Here is a 22385-nt window from a genome sequence, read left to right as displayed (position 1 = left end):
ATAGGTGTCATCATAAGACCTGTGTTCTCGTTTGTGGGGGACTACTTTTTCGAGGACGTTATGCCAAGGGGTAGAGATCAGGAGCTGCTTCTATTTAGCCATTTAGATAAGAAATTGACCCCAACCAAAAGCCTGCCAGCCGATAAATTTGTTCTTGTACCTGAAATTTGGGTAAGTTCCTGGAAAACAGTATTCGTTCTTATCACCCTGGAGAAAATATAACCATTGATGAGCAACTGTTACCAAGCAGAACAACATGTAGGGTCATTCAAACTGAACAAATATGGTCTCAAATTCTAGGTTGCTGCTGATGTAACGACAAAGTATAAATTTGATTCTTTCCTATACCTCAGAAAACAGGACACAAATAGGGAGAAAAAAATACTCAGTACATTGTTCTGCATCTAGTGGAGCCATTTCTAAATCAAGGAAGAAACATGATCTGAGAAGCTCAGAGAAAAGAAAACTTCATTATTTAGTGCAATGAACAAGGTCTGCTGTGAAATTCGCTACAATACACTCCACCAGCATCCTGCACAAGACTGTAACCCAGGCTGTGCAACATGTCACTATACAAATGAAAGAAGAATAAAAATGTCATTATTCTGAGTACACTACATGGCGTAATAGCAATAAGCAATGAAGGAAAGGCGAAACCTGAAACTGTAACATTCTACGATGCAACAAAGTATTGGGGTGACGTGGTGGATCAAATGACCCATAAATGTACTACAAAAGCTGCATGTAGTAGATTGCCAATGCATGTCTTCTGCATTATCTTGGACATCGTGGCAATAAATGCATGAAACATCTACAAAATAGTAATGAACAAGACAATGGAAAGAAAGAAGTCCATACTTCATTTGGGGAGAAAACCCTCAAGAGGAACAAAAGAGCTGAAGCACAACAAATAAAAGAAAAGTATATGCAGCCAAAATTATCTAGAAAGTGGAAGTGCCAAATCAACATCTGCAAAGGTAACAAGACCAATGATAACTGTATAAAGTGTCACAAAGCCGAGTTCAGAAATGTGTGTGTACATCAGAAATCACTGTGCTAAGTGCATCTAGCAGATTCCAGTGACTCGAGTAAAAAGTTCAACAAAGCCATGTGTAGAACACCTGAGAGTATAATAAGGGCCATATGTAGCAGTTGTGTCTAGAAAGTTGTACAAGTAGGTAATACATGAAAATCTACAGTAGGGAAAGTTATCAGCTTGAGCTATGAAAAATTGGAAAGATATTCTTTTGTTGATATAAATAAATAATTATTGTATTCATTATCATGTTAAACTATTACTGTTATCACTCACAAGATGGTACCAATTATTACACTGATATAAAGTGCTTGTTTAAGATAAAATGACCCCCTTCAACCATTTTAGGAATGTCAGAAACTTTGCCGTTCTACTGTTAAGGGTCATTAGTTCTTTGTCTATTGCATCCTGTTTTAATAGAAACTATAGGAAATGATGAATCATTGAGTAAAAGTACATCATCCTGTATCACAAGAAATGACATGAGTTTCTATTAATAATTGTATCAGTAAAAGTTTGTTTATGATAAATATCAAATGTATGTTTACCATCTTTTTTCAGTTTTAGATAAGTCCAGAAAATTGTGTTATTCTATACAACATCTAGGGAAAACAGTATTTTTGAATTATAGTGTTAAGCAAAGCAGTGTAATGTTGTAATTCTGCTTCATTACCTTGAAATAATAATAGATTATTGCCAATGTACATTTTGTAATAAACTGCTTTTTGTGTCATATCACTATTCATCAAAAAGAATTTATTTCCCAAGCTATTAACAAAGATATTGGCTAGACTTTCTGCTAGACTTTTCCATTGTGAGACCATCTTTTTGGAAGCAAATTTTACCATTGAATTCAAAATAACTGTATGCCAAAAGAGAGCTCAAGGGGTTCTGTGAGCTTGATAATTTCTCCTGTCTTAAGGTTTTCAGATGCTATTAGCTTTTCCTCAGGGCATACATTCTCTGACAGGTACATTTGTATATAAATTTGCTGTATCGAAAGAGTGTTGTATTACGTTGTCTCAAACAGTAATAATTATTTTAGAGTAATTTGCAAGCTCATAACTATTTTTTATATTTGCTGTATTATTGAACACAACTGCTTCTTCCTGCTCTTTTTATTTTTATTTTTTTATTTATTTATTTATTTTTTTTTATTTAAATATCTCATTCAGTTCATAATTGGGTGAAGTTATGTAATTAACAATGGGACATATTATTTTATCTTTCATGTGTATCTTGATTCTTACCTAAGACATAGTAGGCATCATTTCATCATTTTAGCTACTCTTTTTTCCCCTGCCTGTGAGAAGAAAAATAGTGTTTTTCTCAATTTTTCATTTTACATTTGCATGAAAGGTTTTAGTAGGGTCTTTATTAACTTCAATATTATTACTGTTAAAGAAAAATGCTTCTGTTTTCCTAATATATTCTTCAACACACATTACTATTGCAGAATTCTCTTTAATCAACTTAGTAATTGTTGTCTTTTTGTCACTTACTTTTTTAATTAGAAATTGAAGTATGTTATTTTTGTTCCTGTAGGAAATGGAGGATTTAAAATTATTATTTAGATGCTTTATAGCAGTTGTAGTGACATTTGTTATTTGAAATTTATTCATTTTGGCACACTGTTGCTATTTTGGTTTCTGCTATAATCTCCTTTAGTACTGCAGGTCTAAGTTGTGACTGAATACTGTACTGGAATTCTTTTTCTAAAAGTGACTGCTCTCCCTTGGTAAAAATGATGTCTTTTAAGATTACCACTCTTTCATGACAATGTTTAGTCTGTGGGTTGGCATCATTTACTACTATTAATTCCTTACATAAAATTGCAGTTTTCCTACCATCCCTAGTACGAATTGGTAAAATGTTTCTCTCAATACATTTATCAGTTCTCTGCTTCACAGTACCAAAATGGTCACTAGACAATATACTTTTCAGCCTACATTCTAGTTCCATATCTTCTGCGGTTGACAAGTCTTTACTTTTACACAATTTGCAAATTTGTAGCCTCAACCATGATCATTCAATTTTTACTGTACCAGTATGTACTCTCTTAGATTCATTACATATTTTAATCCTTGGATGCTTCGGTGTTGCTTTTAAATCCAAGCATTTCTTGTTGGAATAAATTCTCTTTTGGTCTTTAGCAATTTCCAGTGAGCCAAGTTTCTTATGATCTCTGTTCGCTTGACTTGGCATGTTTCTGCAGTAACTTGACATGTATTGAATAGGCCTATGACACTAAATGGATGTACTACATTATGCAAAAACTATTATGAATGGAGCTCACAGGGTTTTCTTTCAATTGTAGTGCAGTCCATCCCTTGAACGTATTTTAGTTTGAAATTTGGCAGTCCGCTCGAGCTGACATACCCAGGAGAATGGTGTCTCTTGAGGAAGGGTGTTAACTGTTATTCCTTGTGCAGTAGCCATCAGCAGCGTCTTAGCCAAAGTAGAACTGTCAAGGAGTTCCTTCAAAAATTAAGCTGATTCTTCTTGTATTGTTGATTGCGTTTACTTAAATTTATGGACTGACTTTTTTCAGGTTCATAAACATTTTATTTTTATCTGTTAATACTTTTATGTTGTAATTTCATGTACTGCCATGTTCCATGACCTTGGAGATTTGCTCCTCAATTTGGTCCTGCGGAACTTGACGTGTAAATAAATAAAAAATAAATAAAGGAGCCAGCTCTGTGTGTGTGTGTGTGTGTGTGTGTGTGTGTGTGTGTGTGTGTGTGTGTGTGTGCGCGCGCGCGCGTACACACACACAAGGAAAGGGCACGAATGAGCATATAGGCACACATACAACCCTTGCATGATTTATACTGTCTGTTATGACTATGTTAAAACATTCTGGTCCACCAGTTCTGCAAGCTGCTCCATTACTCTAATACATGGACACGCATGTGTGCACATGTTTAGGATTAGAGTAATGGAGCAGCTTGCAGAGCTGGTGGACCAGAATGCTATAACAAAGTCAGAACAAATATCATCATTGATTAGTAGCACAGCTAAGACTGTTAGCAATGTACAAGAAATCTTGTGCACCAGGTTTTATTTTTAAATAAGTCTTTCATTAATTTTTAAAGGTGCACCAACATTTATTTACACTGGTTGGTCTAAGCAGGCTACTCAGCAGTTTCCCCTGATGGTGTCCTTGCGATTAGACTTCCAAATGAAATTTACAGTCTTTGACACAGAGAGCTATGCAGTCCCAAAGACACTGAGACAGATGAGGTGCAATCAGTGGAATGACTTTTTCTGTTGCTCTGATTACCTAAGGGTCTTACAGACCATTCAGCAAATGTACAGAGCATCCAAAGTGGTACAGAACATACAAGAACCATTTTACATTCAAAACACACTTTACATGCTATGCTTTTAAGGATAGTAAAATATCGTTCTACTGGGTGCAGGGAAATTGGGTAATATGGGGATCGAGGATATGAGTAAGCTGGCACAGGAGCAAGGGATGCACACAAGGAAAGTTATGTACTAATCTTGGCTGTCCCTCTTGAGTTTTGTTACCTCATTACGGTACATGCCAGTGGGAGAATGTGTGGCTGGAAGTACAAAATCACAAATTAAATCAGGCAAAGCCTACAGTTTTGGGATGGAGAATATCATTCCAGTCACAGAGATGGAAAGAAATGGCTTTAACATGACTGAGAAAAGGCCATTGTCTTCTGGTATGCAGACACCTCCTCTGGTGGGAGGACCCATCAGAGTGCAGTATTTAGAGTATCTCATTATTGGTGTGCCACATCTTAGTTGACTGTATTTTATATACTGACAGGAGGGCAATAACTCTTCTTGATAACAATGTATTCATTGTTTTAAATAACAGTAAACAAGTGTGAAAAAGGTTTTAATGTTTTGTGTATTGTCAGGACTCCTTCACTAATTATTGGATAGGTTATTTTAATGTATCTCAGAGTGGCTGGTTCTTCCTTTTTTATTCAGTGATCAAGCCAACCATGATTTTATGAATCAGTCTTAGAATTTTGACTGTCTATCCATTTCTCTTATAATATATGTTGTTAAAGTGAGACTCGGGTATTTATTTAAGCTCTCTTAATGTCCATTGGACAGAATTGTTACCCATTACTCAACATTTACTTGTGGTCACAGTGGCTGGCTCTTTTCTTGTTTTAATTAGCAGTCAGCCAGCCATGTGATCAGCTAATTCTCATTTTATTTAGTATTTCATTATGTATTATTGTTTCATTTAAGCATGAGGAAAGGGCACGAATGAGCATATAGGCATACATACAACCTTTACATGATTTTTACTGTCTGTTATTAATGTACTGATAGGCAATCATTGTCTCTGTTATTGCCAGATAGTCTTTCAAGTGAGTCCGTGGGCCATTGTTTCAAGGAGTTTGTTTATGAGGAAAACTTTAATTTCTCTAAGCATTTAATTCTTATTTTTCAAGGGCACTGATAACCAGCTTGTTGAGTACCCATAATTTTAATGCTATATGATCACACTCCCAACCCTCTTCCTTATATTATTTTCTGTATACGTGCGTGTGTGCGTTCGTGCATGCATGCATGCATGCATGCATGTGCACACTTGCATACCCAGTGAGGGGAAGCGGAGGGCATCAGCCACTATCCACTTAGACACCCATTGTAAGCTGAACTTGCATCTAGTCTCACCAAACAGATATTCATATCAATTCATTGTCAGTTAGGAGAAAGCTATGATGTGTAAGGGATACTGACTAGTTGCACATATACCCAGAGCTGTTTCTCATAAAAACTTGCAGCCGTTTAATCATTCACTGCAAAACTAGTATGATTTACCCCCTCTCCTGCCCCCACCATTCTGATTCCCCACTCAGATCTTGGGCATCCTGGGTATGCTCCTAATGGTGAAAAAAGAAGAATGACTACAAGTATTACTTGAAACAGCAATAAACTATTTGGTTTTAACTTAATTTTTAAGAATGTACTATGTCAAAATTTTCACCTTCAATCAGCCTTGTTAATAATTATCTTTATGAAACAGAATTTTGGGCCAGCATATAAAATTGTGTTTTTCTATCTTCCGTGGCGCGCGCGCGCGTGTGTGTGTGTGTGTGTGTGTGTGTGTGTGTGTGTGTGTGTGTAAAAGGGGGGGGGGGAGGTTATTTGGTAGTATAATGTGTTTTAAATGAGTGTGGAATGAGCCAATAGGAAGTTAAGGGGAAATATATGGGGAAAACAGTATGTACGTTTTAGGATATAAAATTATAATACCATTTTCTGATGAATTTTTTTATGAAAAGGAGCAAATGTAATACCTGCTGCTGGCCGGAATGGCCGAGCGGTTCTAGGCGCTGCAGTCTGGAACTGCACGACCGCTACGGTCACGGGTTCAAATCCTGCCTTGGGCATGGATGTGTGTGATGTCCTTAGGTTAGTTAGGTTTAACTAGTTCTAAGTTCTAGGGGACTGATGACATCAGACGTTAAGTCCCATAGTGCTCAGAGCCATTTTTGTAGTTCCTGCATCATATCTACTAGTAGTCAGTTGAAGGTTTACATTATTCTCTATTTTTCATTTTCTTTTTTAGAGACAAAACAATACATTGCTATCAAGCAGTGGATTTTCTAAGCAGAAAGGATTGCAAAATGGGTATGATGTTATTTGCAGCTATGAATTGGCAGATAATGATTTACTAATGAGCACCATTTTGTGCAATGAACACTCCAGATTAATTACGAATGCAGATACAGGAGTCAGTGTAGATGTTTCAAGGACCACAGAGAAACTAGAAGTTGAAATTCTTTGTACAGCAAATACATAGATAAAAGCGCAAAAAACTACCCTAGCTTTCAGAACTGTTAGTTCCTTTCTCATGGTAGATGTAGTAATGGGTTGAGGGATGTTAGAAATGGAGGGCACATCACTCAAATCCTAGGATGAGAAAGCTCCTCCTGCTGTAAGGATGAAGTGAGCCAAAGACTAAGGAAATCAAAGGTAAACTCTGTGGCAGCTTCAGTCTGGAGATAATAAGTCAGAATGAGAAGTAAAGATATATATTAAGAAGAGGAGAAACGAATAGCACAATTAAGAAATGGGAGGAAACGGAAAAGGATGTAGTCTAAATGAGTGAATGAATGGGTGGGACTGTGTGTATAAACTTAAAAGCAGTAGAGTAAATAATTGAAGAAAAGAAGGGAAAAAAAAAGAATGGGTATATGTTATTGGAGTTTGACGAGTATGGTCTCAGGACTTGAGGATAAATTGGAGGGTAAGTACCCATCTTCAGAGTTCAGGATCAGTAGTATGAGGTAGGAGGATCCATATGGGCCATGTGGTTTACCAGGCACTCAACTTACTTGAATCATTCTGTACAGTATCCTCATCAATTGGGTACTGCATGTGTGTCTGTCGTGCATAGCCAGGAAACTGAATCAGTGGCTTCACATGTTGCTCTGCATGTGTTGACAAGGACATACCATTAATAGGCCTGGAGGGTTAAGCGCTAATGTAATGGTGCGGGGAAGGGAGGGGGCAGGGATTTTACAGATGGTTGCAGTGTGTGAATATTTAGAAATAACATATGGTTTGACAAGAATGCTACGGAAGTTGAACAGCATGAGAGAGGGTAAGGTGACAGTGTGTGCTGTGAAAATGGTATCAGTGAGAGGTACTGTCTTTTCCGGGCTTGATTTTGAGGATATATATATATATATATATATATAAAAACAAAGATGAGGTGACTTACCGAACAAAAGCGCTGGCAGGTCGATAGACACACAAACAAACACAAACATACACACAAAATTCAAGCTTTCGCAACAAACTGTTGCCTCATCAGGAAAGAGGGAAGGAGAGGGGAAGACGAAAGGAAGTGGGTTTTAAGGGAGAGGGTAAGGAGTCATTCCAATCCCGGGAGCGGAAAGACTTACCTGAGGGGGAAAAAAGGACAGGTATACACTCGCACACACGCACATATCCATCCACACATACAGACACAAGCAGACATATTTAAAGACAAAGAGTTTGGGCAGAGATGTCAGTCGAGGCAGAAGTGTAGAGGCAAAGAAGTTGTTGAAAGACAGGTGAGGTATGAGTGGCGGCAACTTGAAATTAGCGGAGATTGAGGCCTGGCGGATGACGAGAAGAGAGGATATACTGAAGGGCAAGTTCCCATCTCCGGAGTTCGGATAGGTTGGTGTTGGTGGGAAGTATCCAGATAACCCGGACGGTGTAACACTGTGCCAAGATGTGCTGGCTGTGCACCAAGGCATGTTTAGCCACAGGGTGATCCTCATTACCAACAAACACTGTCTGCCTGTGTCCATTCATGCGAATGGACAGTTTGTTGCTGGTCATTCCCACATAGAATGCATCACAGTGTAGGCAGGTCAGTTGGTAAATCACGTGGGTGCTTTCACACGTGGCTCTGCCTCTGATCGTGTACACCTTCCGGGTTACAGGACTGGAGTAGGTGGTGGTGGGAGGGTGCATGGGACAGGTTTTGCATCGGGGGCGGTTACAAGGATAGGAGCCAGAGGGTAGGGAAGGTGGTTTGGGGATTTCATAGGGATGAACTAACAGGTTACGAAGGTTAGGTGGACGGCGGAAAGACACTCTTGGCGGAGTGGGGAGGATTTCATGAAGGATGGATCTCATTTCAGGGCAGGATTTGAGGAAATCGTATCCCTGCTGGAGAGCCACATTCAGAGTCTGGTCCAGTCCCGGAAAGTATCCTGTCACAAGTGGGGCACTTTTGTGGTTCTTCTGTGGGGGATTCTGGGTTTGAGGGGACGAGGAAGTGGCTCTGGTTATTTGCTTCTGTACCAGATCGGGAGGGTAGTTGCGGGATGCGAAAGCTGTTTTCAGGTTGTTGGTGTAATGATTCAGGGATTCCGGACTGGAGCAGATTCGTTTGCCACGAAGACCTAGGCTGTAGGGAAGGGACCGTTTGATGTGGAATGGGTGGCAGCTGTCATAATGGAGGTACTGTTGCTTGTTGGTGGGTTTGATGTGGACGGACGTGTGAAGTTGGCCATTGGACAGGTGGAGGTCAACGTCAAGGAAAGTGGCATGGGATTTGGAGTAGGACCAGGTGAAACTGATGGAACCAAAGGAGTTGAGGTTGGAGAGGAAATTCTGGAGTTCTTCTTCACTGTGAGTCCAGATCATGAAGATGTCATCAATAAATCTGTACCAAACTTTGGGTTGGCAGACTTGGGTAACCAAGAAGGCTTCCTCTAAGCGACCCATGAATAGGTTGGCGTACGAGGGGGCCATCCTGGTGCCCATGGCTGTTCCCTTTAATTGTTGGTATGTCTGGCCCTCAAAAGTGAAGAAGTTGTGGGTCAGGATGAAGCTGGCTAAGGTGATGAGGAAAGAGGTTTTAGGTAGGGTGGCAGGTGATCGGCGTGAAAGGAAATGCTCCATCGCAGCGAGGCCCTGGACGTGCGGAATATTTGTGTATAAGGACGTGGCATCAATGGTTACAAGGACGGTTTCCGGGGGTAACAGATTGGGTAAGGATTCCAGGCGTTCAAGGAAGTGGTTGGTGTCCTTGATGAAGGATGGGAGACTGCATGTAATGGGTTGAAGGTGTTGATCTACGAAGGCAGAGATACGTTCTGTGGGGGCTTGGTAACCAGCTACAATGGGGCGGCCGGGATGATTGGGTTTGTGGATTTTAGGAAGAAGGTAGAAGGTAGGGGTGCGGGGTGTCGGTGGGGTCAGGAGGTTGATGGAGTCAGGTGAAAGGTTTTGCAGGGGGCCTAAGGTTCTGAGGATTCCTTGAAGCTCCGCCTGGACATCGGGAATGGGGTTACCTTGGCAAACTTTGTATGTGGTGTTGTCTGAAAGCTGACGCAGTCCCTCAGCCACAAACTCCCGACGATCAAGTACCACGGTCGTGGAACCCTTGTCCGCCGGAAGAATGACGATGGATCGGTCAGCCTTCAGATCACGGATAGCCTGGGCTTCAGCAGTGGTGATGTTGGGTGTAGGATTAAGGTTTTTTAAGAAGGATTGAGATGCAAGGCTGGAAGTCAGAAATTCCTGGAAGGTTTGGAGAGGGTGATTCTGAGGAAGAGGAGGTGGGTCCCGCTGTGACGGAGGACGGAACTGTTCCAGGCAGGGTTCAATTTGGATGGTGTCTTGAGGAGTCGGATCATTAGGAGTAGGATTAGGATCATTTTTCTTCGTGGCAAAGTGATACTTCCAGCAGAGAGTACGAGTGTAGGACAGTAAGTCTTTGACGAGGGCTGTTTGGTTGAATCTGGGAGTGGGGCTGAAGGTGAGGCCTTTGGATAGGACAGAGGTTTCGGATTGGGAGAGAGGTTTGGAGGAAAGGTTAACTACTGAATTAGGGTGTTGTGGTTCCAGATTGTGTTGATCGGAATTTTGAGGTTTTGGGGGGAGTGGAGCTGGAAGTGGGAGATTGAGTAGATGGGAGAGACTGGGTTTGTGTGCAATGAGAGGAGGTTGAGGTTTGCTGGAAAGGTTGTGAAGGGTGAGTGAGTTGCCTTTCCGGAGGTGGGAAACCAGGAGATTGGATAGTTTTTTGAGGTGGAGGGTGGCATGCTGTTCTAATTTACGGTTGGCCTGTAGGAGGATGCTCTGAACAGCCGGTGTGGATGTGGGAGAGGAAAGATTAAGGACTTTTATTAAGGATAGGAGTTGACGGGTGTGTTCATTGGCTGAGTTGATGTGTAGGTGAAGGATTAGGTGGGTGAGGGCAATGGATTGTTCAGTGTGGAACTGGTATAGGGACTGATGGAAGGAAGGGTTGCAGCCAGAGATGGGAACTTTGAGTGTGAGGCCTTTGGGGGTAATGCCAAATGTCAGACAAGCCTGAGAAAATAAAATATGCGAGCGTAATCTGGCTAGGGCGAAGGCATGTTTGCGGAGGGAATGTAAATAAAACTTAATGGGGTCATTGTGGGGGTGTTGTGAGGGTGACATGGTATTAGAAGGTATGAGGTGAAATGAAAATGAAAATAAAAATATATGGGGAGAGATAAAGGTGAACCGGTAAGAAACTGGAGATCTGGAATGAAAAAAGGCGAAAAGGTGTTGGTTACAGGTGGGCTATGTTGGACTTGGGTTGGTAGACAACGATGTGCATAAAGGTTAGGTGGTTGTGTTGCCGCCAAAACACGTTAAAGGACGGAGAAATTCGGGAAAATTTCGAAAAAACTGCGTGTAGTATATTAAAAGGAGTGGTATTGTGGTGGCAGATTATGAAAATGAGGCTAACAATTGTTTGACGAAGAAATAATGGCGTTAAAACCCGTGGGAAGCGGCTAAAAATGATCAGTGATGTGGGAAAAACGGAAATGGAAATATAGCGAAAGTTATTAGAACTGGCCGAAATGGTTGTTTAAAAGGTGAAAGGAGCTGTTTGTGAACTAGAAACGGTGGATATTATAGCGGCGGTAGTGCTGAAAGCGACAAAAAAAAAAAAAAAAATATTTTTTTGGTTATGGTTTGGAAGTGGGTTACGTATTATTGAGTATATATATAGGCGGGATAAAATAGTATAGCAGATTACGGTAAAAAGGAGAAGGTGAATACAAAGTGAAACTACTGGCAAAAACAGAAAGAGGAAAATAAGACGACAGAAAAGATTTCGAAATGCAACAGTGACAATAACAAACGTAATTGTTGGATTCAAATTAATGATATCAATATAATGGAAGGAAACATTCCACGTGGGAAAAATTATATATAAAAACAAAGATGAGGTGACTTACCGAACAAAAGCGCTGGCAGGTCGATAGACACACAAACAAACACAAACATACACACAAAATTCAAGCTTTCGCAACAAACTGTTGCCTCATCAGGAAAGAGGGAAGGAGAGGGGAAGACGAAAGGAAGTGGGTTTTAAGGGAGAGGGTAAGGAGTCATTCCAATCCCGGGAGCGGAAAGACTTACCTTAGGGGGAAAAAAGGACAGGTATACACTCGCACACACGCACATATCCATCCACACATACAGACACAAGCAGACATATTTAAAGACAAAGAGTTTGGGCAGAGATGTCAGTCGAGGCAGAAGTGTAGAGGCAAAGAAGTTGTTGAAAGACAGGTGAGGTATGAGTGGCGGCAACTTGAAATTAGCGGAGATTGAGGCCTGGCGGATGACGAGAAGAGAGGATATACTGAAGGGCAAGTTCCCATCTCCGGAGTTCGGATAGGTTGGTGTTGGTGGGAAGTATCCAGATAACCCGGACGGTGTAACACTGTGCCAAGATGTGCTGGCTGTGCACCAAGGCATGTTTAGCCACAGGGTGATCCTCATTACCAACAAACACTGTCTGCCTGTGTCCATTCATGCGAATGGACAGTTTGTTGCTGGTCATTCCCACATAGAATGCATCACAGTGTAGGCAGGTCAGTTGGTAAATCACATGGGTGCTTTCACACGTGGCTCTGCCTCTGATCGTGTACACCTTCCGGGTTACAGGACTGGAGTAGGTGGTGGTGGGAGGGTGCATGGGACAGGTTTTGCATCGGGGGCGGTTACAAGGATAGGAGCCAGAGGGTAGGGAAGGTGGTTTGGGGATTTCATAGGGATGAACTAACAGGTTACGAAGGTTAGGTGGATGGCGGAAAGACACTCTTGGCGGAGTGGGGAGGATTTCATGAAGGATGGATCTCATTTCAGGGCAGGATTTGAGGAAATCGTATCCCTGCTGGAGAGCCACATTCAGAGTCTGGTCCAGTCCCGGAAAGTATCCTGTCACAAGTGGGGCACTTTTGTGGTTCTTCTGTGGGGGATTCTGGGTTTGAGGGGACGAGGAAGTGGCTCTGGTTATTTGCTTCTGTACCAGATCGGGAGGGTAGTTGCGGGATGCGAAAGCTGTTTTCAGGTTGTTGGTGTAATGATTCAGGGATTCCGGACTGGAGCAGATTCGTTTGCCACGAAGACCTAGGCTGTAGGGAAGGGACCGTTTGATGTGGAATGGGTGGCAGCTGTCATAATGGAGGTACTGTTGCTTGTTGGTGGGTTTGATGTGGACGGACGTGTGAAGTTGGCCATTGGACAGGTGGAGGTCAACGTCAAGGAAAGTGGCATGGGATTTGGAGTAGGACCAGGTGAAACTGATGGAACCAAAGGAGTTGAGGTTGGAGAGGAAATTCTGGAGTTCTTCTTCACTGTGAGTCCAGATCATGAAGATGTCATCAATAAATCTGTACCAAACTTTGGGTTGGCAGACTTGGGTAACCAAGAAGGCTTCCTCTAAGCGACCCATGAATAGGTTGGCGTACGAGGGGGCCATCCTGGTGCCCATGGCTGTTCCCTTTAATTGTTGGTATGTCTGTGGGAATGACCAGCAACAAACTGTCCATTCGCATGAATGGACACAGGCAGACAGTGTTTGTTGGTAATGAGGATCACCCTGTGGCTAAACATGCCTTGGTGCACAGCCAGCACATCTTGGCACAGTGTTACACCGTCCGGGTTATCTGGATACTTCCCACCAACACCAACCTATCCGAACTCCGGAGATGGGAACTTGCCCTTCAGTATATCCTCTCTTTTCGTCATCCGCCAGGCCTCAATCTCCGCTAATTTCAAGTTGCCGCCACTCATACCTCACCTGTCTTTCAACAACTTCTTTGCCTCTACACTTCTGCCTCGACTGACATCTCTGCCCAAACTCTTTGTCTTTAAATATGTCTGCTTGTGTCTGGTGTGTGGATGGATATGTGCGTGTGTGCGAGTGTATACCTGTCCTTTTTTCCCCCTAAGGTAAGTCTTTCCGCTCCCGGGATTGGAATGACTCCTTACCCTCTCCCTTAAAACCCACTTCCTTTCGTCTTCCCCTCTCCTTCCCTCTTTCCTGATGAGGCAACAGTTTGTTGCGAAAGCTTGAATTTTGTGTGTATGTTTGTGTTTGTTTGTGTGTCTATCGACCTGCCAGTGCTTTTGTTCGGTAAGTCACCTCATCTTTGTTTTTATATATAATTTTTCCCACGTGGAATGTTTCCTTCCATTATATATATATATATATATATATATATATATATATAATAGAGGGAAACATTCCACATGGGAAAAATACATCCAAAAACAAAGAAGATGCGACTTACCAAACGAAAGCGCTGGCAGGCCGACAGACACACAAACATACACACAGAATTCCAGCTTTTGCAACCAACGGCCGCCCCACCAGGAAAGAGGGAAGGAGAGGGAAAGACGAAAAGATGTGGGCCTCAAGGGAGAGGGCAAGGAGCCACCCCAACCCCGGGAGCAGAAAGACCCACCTTAGAGGGGGAAAAGGACAGGTACACACCCGCACACACACACACACACACACACACACACACACACATCCGCAGATACACCATGTGTGGATGGATGTGTGTGTGTGTGTGTGTGTGTGTGTGTGTGTGTACCTGTCCTTTTGTTCCCCCTAAGGTGGGTCTTTCCGCTCCCGGGGTTGGGGTGGCTCCTTGCCCTCTCCCTTGAGGCCCACAGCCTTTCGTCTTTCCCTCTCCTTCCCTCTTTCCTGGTGGGGCGGCCGTTGGTTGCGAAAGCTTGAATTTTGTGTGTATGTTTGTGTTTGTTTGTGTGTCTTTCGACCTGCCAGCGCTTTCGTTCGGTAAGTCACATCATCTTTGTTTTTTGATAAATTTTTCCCACGTGGAATGTTTCCATATATATATATATATATATATATATATATATATATATATATATATATATAGTGCTGGCAGGTCGATAGACACACAAACATAGACACAAAATTCAAGCTTTCGCAACCAACGGTTGCTTCATCAGGAAAGAGGGAAGGAGAGGGAAAGATGAAAGGATGTGGGTTTTAAGGGAGCGGAAAGACATACCTCCTAAGGTCCATAAACAGCCCTTTTCATTCTATCCCAGGCATGTTCGATAGGGTTCATATCTGGAGAACATGCTGACCACTCTAGTCGAGTGGTGATGTTATCCTGAAAGAAGTCATTCACAAGATGTGCACGATGGGGGGAGGGGGGGGGGGGGGCGCAAATTGGCGTCCATGAAGACGAATGCCTTACCAGTATGCTGCTGATATGGTTGCACTATGGGTCGGAGGATGACATTCACGTATCTTACAGCCTTTACAGTGCCTTCCGTGACCACCAGCGACATACGTTGACCCCACATAATGCCACCCCGAAACAGTAGGGAACCTCAACATTGCTGCACTTGCTGGACAGTGTGTCTAAGACGTTCAGCCTGACCGGGTTGCCTCGAAACATGTCTCCAACGATTGTCTGGTTGATGGCATATGCGACACTCATTGGTGAAGATAATGTGATGCCAATCCTGAGCGGTCCATTCAGCATGTTGTTGGGCCCATCTGTTCCACGCTGCATGGTGTTGTGGCTGCATAGATGGACCTCACCATGGATGTTGGGAGTGAAGTTGCGCATCATGCAGCCTGTTGCGCACAGTTTGGGTCATTACACGATGTCCTGTGGCTGCACGAAAAGCATTATTCAACATGGTGACGATTCTGTCAGGATTCCTCCGAGCCATAATCCATAGGTAGTGGTCATCCACTGCAGTAGTAGCCCTTGGGCAGCATGTACAAGGCATGTAATTGACAGTCCCTGTCTCTTCTACCTCCTCCATGTCTGAACAACATCGCTTTTTGGTTCGCTCAGAGACACCTGGACATTTCCCTTGTGGAAAGCCTTTCCTGGCACAAAGTAACAATGCGGACGTGATTGAACCCCAGTATTGGCTGTCCAGGCGTTGTTCAACTACAGACAACATGAGCCGTGTACCTCCTTCCTGGTGAACTGACTGGAACTGATCGGCTGTCAGACCCCCTCCGTCTTATAGGCACTGATCATGCATGCTTATTTGCATCTTTCAGCGGATTTAGTGACATCTCTGAACAGTCAAAGGGACTGTGTCTGTGGTACAATATCCACAGTCAACATCTGTCTTCAGGAGTTCTGGGAACCAGGGTGATGCAAAACTATTTTTCATGTGTGTATTTCTGTGAACGCCATTTTGATAATCCCTGATTATATTTTCTGCATATGGTTTCAAGTGGTTTAGCAATAAACAGGATAAAATTTCATAGGCTGTGTTAACTAATGGTATTCCCCTGTAGTTTCTGAAGTCTTCTTTGTCCCCTTTTTTTAAGTATCTGAACCATTAATGATTGTTTCCTTTCTGTTGGTGTGGTCTCTGTTTTCCAGATTGCATGTATCAGTTAAACAAACATCTATGTATTGCTTCCCTTCCATTTTTTAGTATCTCAGATGAAGTTCCATCATTTCTAATTGACTTGCCATTTTTTAGGTTTTTGGTACTTCCCAATATCTCTTCATATATTGGTTCTGGAATCTGTCCATTATTGGGGCCACTGGTGGAATTTGAAATTGATGATTCTGGATCAGAATAATTCAGTAGATTGTCAAAATGTTCTTTGCATGGTTCAGTAGTCACATTGTCATTCCTATCCTTCATCGCCTTAGATTTTTAGTTAAAACCTCTTTTAATTTTGTTGACTGTGCCATACATTTTGTGAATGCTGTTATTTTTATGATATTTGCGAACATTCTCAATCTATTCTAGGTATTGTTCCTTTTCTGTACAGTTTGTATTGCTAGCTGGCTTTTGTGCCTGCTGATAAATAAGTTCTATTTCAGTATTATTATTTGCTTTTTGCCATTTCCTGCATAACTTCATAACCTTGTGTTCAGGTTCCTGATATTCTTCATCAGACCAAATCATCCTGCCATTTTTTACTATCTGTAGATTATTACTTGTAGCTGTGAGGATGACTTCTTTTATTCTATAAGTGTAAGCTTCTACAGTCATTGTCACAGTCAGTAAAAATTTTTTGGGTTAGTGACTGCATTGTCAGTATGCAAAACTACCAATGTTTCAGTCACTGTTGCAAATGACGTCCTTCAGGGTGTTTTTGTTTACTGCTGAATGAGAAAAATTTGTTTCTTCAATACTTGCAGATGTGGGTGTTACCTAATTCTGATAGGCTGTTAAGGATGAAAGGGAGGGACGTTATAAGTTCTTTATTGATGTTTTTATTGTTTATTTTCATTGGTGGAAACCCGACGTTTTGACTGATGTTAGCATTATTGCTTGTGATTGGTAGAAATTGGCGAATGGAAAACCAGGTGGCAGTTGTGACATGGCGTTGTTTTCCTGCTTTCTAGCGCTGACTGAGGCATGCCAGTACTCTATGTACCTATGGCTGCTGCGGTCTCCCACGTGCCTGTGTGTGTTGCTTCATGTGAGCTGTTGTCCTGTAACACTGTCATTGCTGGCAGCCAAGATGTCGGAGGTCAGTACCCGTCTTCTCTGTTCATGTTGGCAGGTAGTTTTGCACATTGAAATTATGGTCATAAACCCAGAAAAATTTTATTGACTTCATTTATTCTGTTTTGCTCTCTATTCTATTCTCATTACTGATCATTTCATGGTTTTCTCCCGTGCTACTTACAAGGGAACCTCCCCATCGCACCCCCCCTCAGATTTAGTTATAAGTTGGCACAGTGGATAGGCTTTGATAAACTGAACACAGATCAATTGAGAAAACAGGAAGAAGTTGTGTGGAACTGTGAAAAAATAAGCAAAATATACAAACTGAGTAGTCCATGGGCCACATAAGCATCAAAATGGACAATGTGAGCTTAGGAGTGCCGTGGTCCCGTGGTAGCGTGAGCAGCTGCAGAAGGAGAGGTCCTTGGTTCAAGTCTTCCCTCGACTGAAAATTTTACTTTCTTTATTTTTGCATAGTTATTATCTGTCCGTTCGTTCATTGATATCCCTGTTCACTGTAATAAGTTTAGTGTCTGTGTTTTGCGACCGCATCGCAAAACCGTGAGATTAGTAGACGAAAGGACCTGCTTCTCCAATGGGAACAGAAAACATTTGATCGCAAGGTCATAGGTCAACCGATTCCTCCACAGGAAAACACATCTGATATATTCTATAAGACACTGGTGACGGCATGTGCGTCACATGACAGGAATATGTTGTCGACCCACCTAACTTGTATACTTGGCGAATGGGTAAAAAGATTCTTCTACCTTGCCCGATTTAGGTTTTCTTGTGGATGTGATAATCACTCCCAAAAAAGTGATGAAAACATAAGAGTTTGTCACATAAACTGAAAATAACCAATTAAACTTTTTACTCGATGGAAGATTCGAACCAAGGACCTTTTGTTCCGCAGCTGCTCACGTTACCATGAGACTACGGGTCTCCTGCATTCTCATTGTCCTTAATGTAGCTTATCTTCCCTTGAACTACTCAGTTTGTATATTTTGCTTATTTTTTCACAGTTCCACAAAACTTCTTCCTGTTTTCTCAATTGATCTGTGTTCAGTTTTTCAAGGCCTATCCACTGTGCCAACTTATAACTAAATCTGAGGGGGGTGCGATGGGGAGGTTCCCTTGTTAGAATCACAAATTGGTTTGAAACTTCAGCTTTGTATTTTAGTATTTCTTCTGTTCCTAATACATTTTCCAGTTCAGATGTGTCAGACGGGGACATAAGCAACTTTTCTTGTCTACAGAAAGTATCATCATTAGACAATAATAAAGAAATATTTAGACAATATTTTCTCTAAATGTACAGAATGGTATTTCTCCCCAGGTGCAAATAAATTGAAGATAATGCCTGCAATAAGTAGAAAGTACCCAGGCAGTAGTGGTGCAACCAATTCCTTCTCTGTCCTTATAAATCAGAGCTTGGGTTCTGTTAGTGACAACTTGATTGTCAAAGAGACATGGAACCCAAATCTTCTCTTTTCTTTTGGAGCTTGTCACATACCAAATAAAAAACTATGAAATGGTGTGAAAAGGAAAGAACATGAGAAATCAGTAGAAAGGATAGGAAATAAGTTATGGATTTTCTGATAAAAATTATTAGAAAATGTAGTGCATCTGTTAAGTAATATACATACATGACTCTAGTGTTACCTGTTTTAGAACACTGCTATAGTGTTAGGAGGCCTGTTGCTATGAGGGTAATGGGTCAGAGTAGCTCATACAAAAGTTTAAAGAAGGAAGTTGAGTGGAAATTGTTGAAAGCAGTGCAGAATATCTCACAATATCTTGTAGGTACATTTAGAGATAGGCATTCATGGTGATTATAGAAAAATTCTGCTGGCTCCATCATCAATCTCATATAGATGCAATGAAAATAGTAGAAATTGGGGAAGCATAGAGCTTTTACAACAACCCTTTTTCTTTTCACTCTAATGGGGCAGAACTTAATAAATGTTGGGATAGAAAGTAATTAATGTTGGCATGAAGTCCCCTCCTCCATGTGCTTTACAATGACCTACAGAGTATATATGTAGGTGTAAGGAAAGTTTCCACCTGCATTATTCAGAGAAGCTGATTTTTGGAGGGAGGAAGGGGGCAAGAGAAGGAAACAAATGGTAAATGTCTTTCAGCAACGAATGAACTTTGATGCAGTTTGGGAGTGGCCATTTAAATGGATGGATAGCTGGTTGGTGAACATATGCACGTAAGACCAACAATGATGTTGATAACTGAGTTTACATTTACCATTTGCCTTAGAATGGAACTGGATATAAATGTGACAAGACTAGAGAAGGATGTGCTGGGAGGATGCATTGGATAGTTCTTACATCTGGGTCTTTCACATGGATTTGGCCCAAGTTGCGAGGGTTTGGGAACAGAAGGGTACATAAGGAGGAATTGGTTTATTTTGTTGGTTGTGTAGACAGTACAACCCCATTTTGTGGAAGGATAACATGATTCTGTAGCTTCATATATAATTGAATACGTTGTTGGAGAATGCAGTGCAATAATATGATTCATTTATTAGCTCGAGTCGGAAGCACACACGTAAGATTCTATAAATTTATAGTTTTAGGTAAGGAAAGAGAATGAATTTATACATAAAAAATTAAAATTGAGTAGTCTTTGCCCAGAAATGAGCAACAGGTACATTTTCTTGTACCGTAAACAACTCCAGTCCATTCCAAGAATCATGGCAACATAACAATGACACAGATGTTTTGTTGTCTATGCTTCTCCACATTGACTTGGTGGTGGCCCTTGTAAATATCCCCATTTCATTAGGTTGTTCTCAGATCTGCCAACACCCTTTAGTAATCTGTTCTGTAATCTCCTTGTGGCTCACTGTAAGTTGTGTCTGGCTGGGAGGGATTCTATTGACTTTAGCCCTTCTTAGAAATAACCTATTTTGGCTGCCCAGTGTTTCTCTGGCTTCCTCGGTTGACGTATTTAGTGCAAATGTTGACTTAACTAGCTTTTCCTAGACCTTGTCCTGGGTCTTCGTGGAGTATGTCCATGCAATGGGTGTAACTCATTTTCTTCGATTTTCTTCCTTTTAGCATTTAAGGGAAATTTTTGCTCTACGTCAGGAGAAACAATGCCTGTCTTGCAGAGCATTTTATCAACAAGAGTTGGTTCCAGGCGTCCAGTAATTAGCTGTGCAGTTTCATGTAGGACTATGTCTACTTCTTTCATATGGTTGGATTTATAACACACTGGGCAGACATATTCACCAGCCAAGAAACGGTGTACCATAGCAGAAGTATGGGCCACCTGGTGTTGGCCCCCCCCCCCCCCCCCCTCCAGTTACTGCCAACAAGTAATACTATGATAAGCTGATAGTAGTGTTATTATTTTCTGCACTCACACAACCATTGTATATTGAGCCATTCATGGATTAGTCTTGTATCTCATTAAGTTTTATTAATATACCTTGTTCAGTGAGTGGGAGGCAAGTGATGTGTGGCACTTTTGGGTATTGGAGGAGGAGGAGATTAGCGTTTAATGCCCCATCGACAGCAAAGTCACTACAGTCGGAGCACAAGCTCATATTAGGGAAGGATGGGGAATGAAATTGGCCGCGCCCTTTAAAAATTCATGGGAAACCTAAATCAGGGATGGCCGGACGTGGGTTTGAACCGTTTTCCTACCAAATAAAAGTCCAGCGTGCTAACCACTGCAGCACCTCACTTGGTATTTTTGGTTATTGTCAGTGAACTCATCTACTGAAAATTGAGTCACCTTAACGACAACCATTAAATCATGAACACTGTATATGTCACAGTGATATTGTTCCTGCAGTTCACTACAGGAACTTCAATTCTGTGGGTCAGTTTCATATCACACAGTTGCGTATCACACATTGCTGATGATGCCCAAGCCTTCTACATAACTTGACAGATTTTGCTTTTTTTGTGACCTTCTCATCATACAAATTACTAACTGAACATTCACAATGTATATGACAAAAGCAGCTGGCCCATCAGTAACACGTGGAATTGTTGAAGTCTACAATTCAAACGGACTTGGTAAGTCTGTAATTCACACTAAGTTGGTAAGCAGTACTCCATAAACACACATGCTGTCACAGTGTAAAGTCGCCACTGCTGATAATCAGAATTATGACAACATTGTTTTGTGTGTGTGTGTGTGTGTGTGTGTGTGTGTGTTTTTTTTTAATTTGGGAATGGGTTGTGATAGTTATGGTAAGCCAGACAACATATTGAAGTTCTTTCAAATGTAAACATTCAGATGTGATGGTCGTACATTGGAGGAACTACGGCCGATGTCATGCCAGGTGGGAATGTACCGGCCGCTCCATGGCTCAGCTGTCTTCCAAAGAGGTCAAACTCAAGTCTTCTGCACAGTTGCTTTGGACTCTCCTGATTCTGCTCTGCGAATGGATCCAATTACTACACTTACCAGGTTAGTTTATTTTCATAAAGAGGGAATATGTAGTAGGAGTAGTAAATAACTTAGCTGTTTAAGTATAAGAAAAATGTTGATAATGCATAGCTCTTTATTTATCATTGTTGTTTCTCTCGTCTCAAATGTGCTTACCCCTTTTTGGCTCTAGTGCTCATTGTCAGATACCTCAGAAGAGAAGGAAGTATCTTCGCTGTTCAGACACCTTGCTGCATTCAAGGAAAACACCTTAGTTCTTCAACAATTTTGTGATTTTTTAATTGTCACCTTAATGTAAATGTAGTTTGTTCCAGCAAGAAAATGCCTATTGTTTATTAAATGGGAACAGGGTGGGTTCTGTACCTCTGTGAAGCTACACTGCATGATAAAAAAATTGTATAGTAAGTATTCAAAATTGTTGTTTTTGTATAGCAAAAGTTCACCTGGAAATTTGTGTATAACAGCTTCCCATATACCCCTGCTGCAAAAGCATAGATGTTGGTAGTTGTGATAGACTCATCTTTAAAATACCATTGTCTTGATTTTTGCCACTTCGCTGCCTTTGCAGTCAGAAATATGTCATGCTTCCAGTGTATAACTTCTTTTTGAGTAAGTTCATGGCAGTAGAACCACATGTCACCCACTGTAATAAATCTTGATTATC

At 41.4% G+C, this 22385-nt stretch overlaps 1 protein-coding gene across 1 annotated transcript in view; it reads left to right on the top strand.

The window, feature by feature from the left end:
• The window catches only part of LOC124608423 (polyribonucleotide nucleotidyltransferase 1, mitochondrial), a 142776-nt gene that overhangs the window by 31175 nt on the left and 89216 nt on the right, over positions 1-22385 (top strand). Inside the window, exon 3 of the mRNA XM_047139984.1 lies at positions 21569-21742. Coding sequence (XP_046995940.1) covers positions 21569-21742 — 174 coding nt within the window. The remainder of the gene's footprint in view (positions 1-21568; positions 21743-22385) is intronic.

The sequence above is a fragment of the Schistocerca americana genome, chromosome 1 (genome assembly GCF_021461395.2).
Source record: "Schistocerca americana isolate TAMUIC-IGC-003095 chromosome 1, iqSchAmer2.1, whole genome shotgun sequence".
Taxonomy (NCBI): domain Eukaryota; kingdom Metazoa; phylum Arthropoda; class Insecta; order Orthoptera; family Acrididae; genus Schistocerca; species Schistocerca americana.
This window is presented reverse-complemented; position numbering and strand designations above follow the sequence as displayed.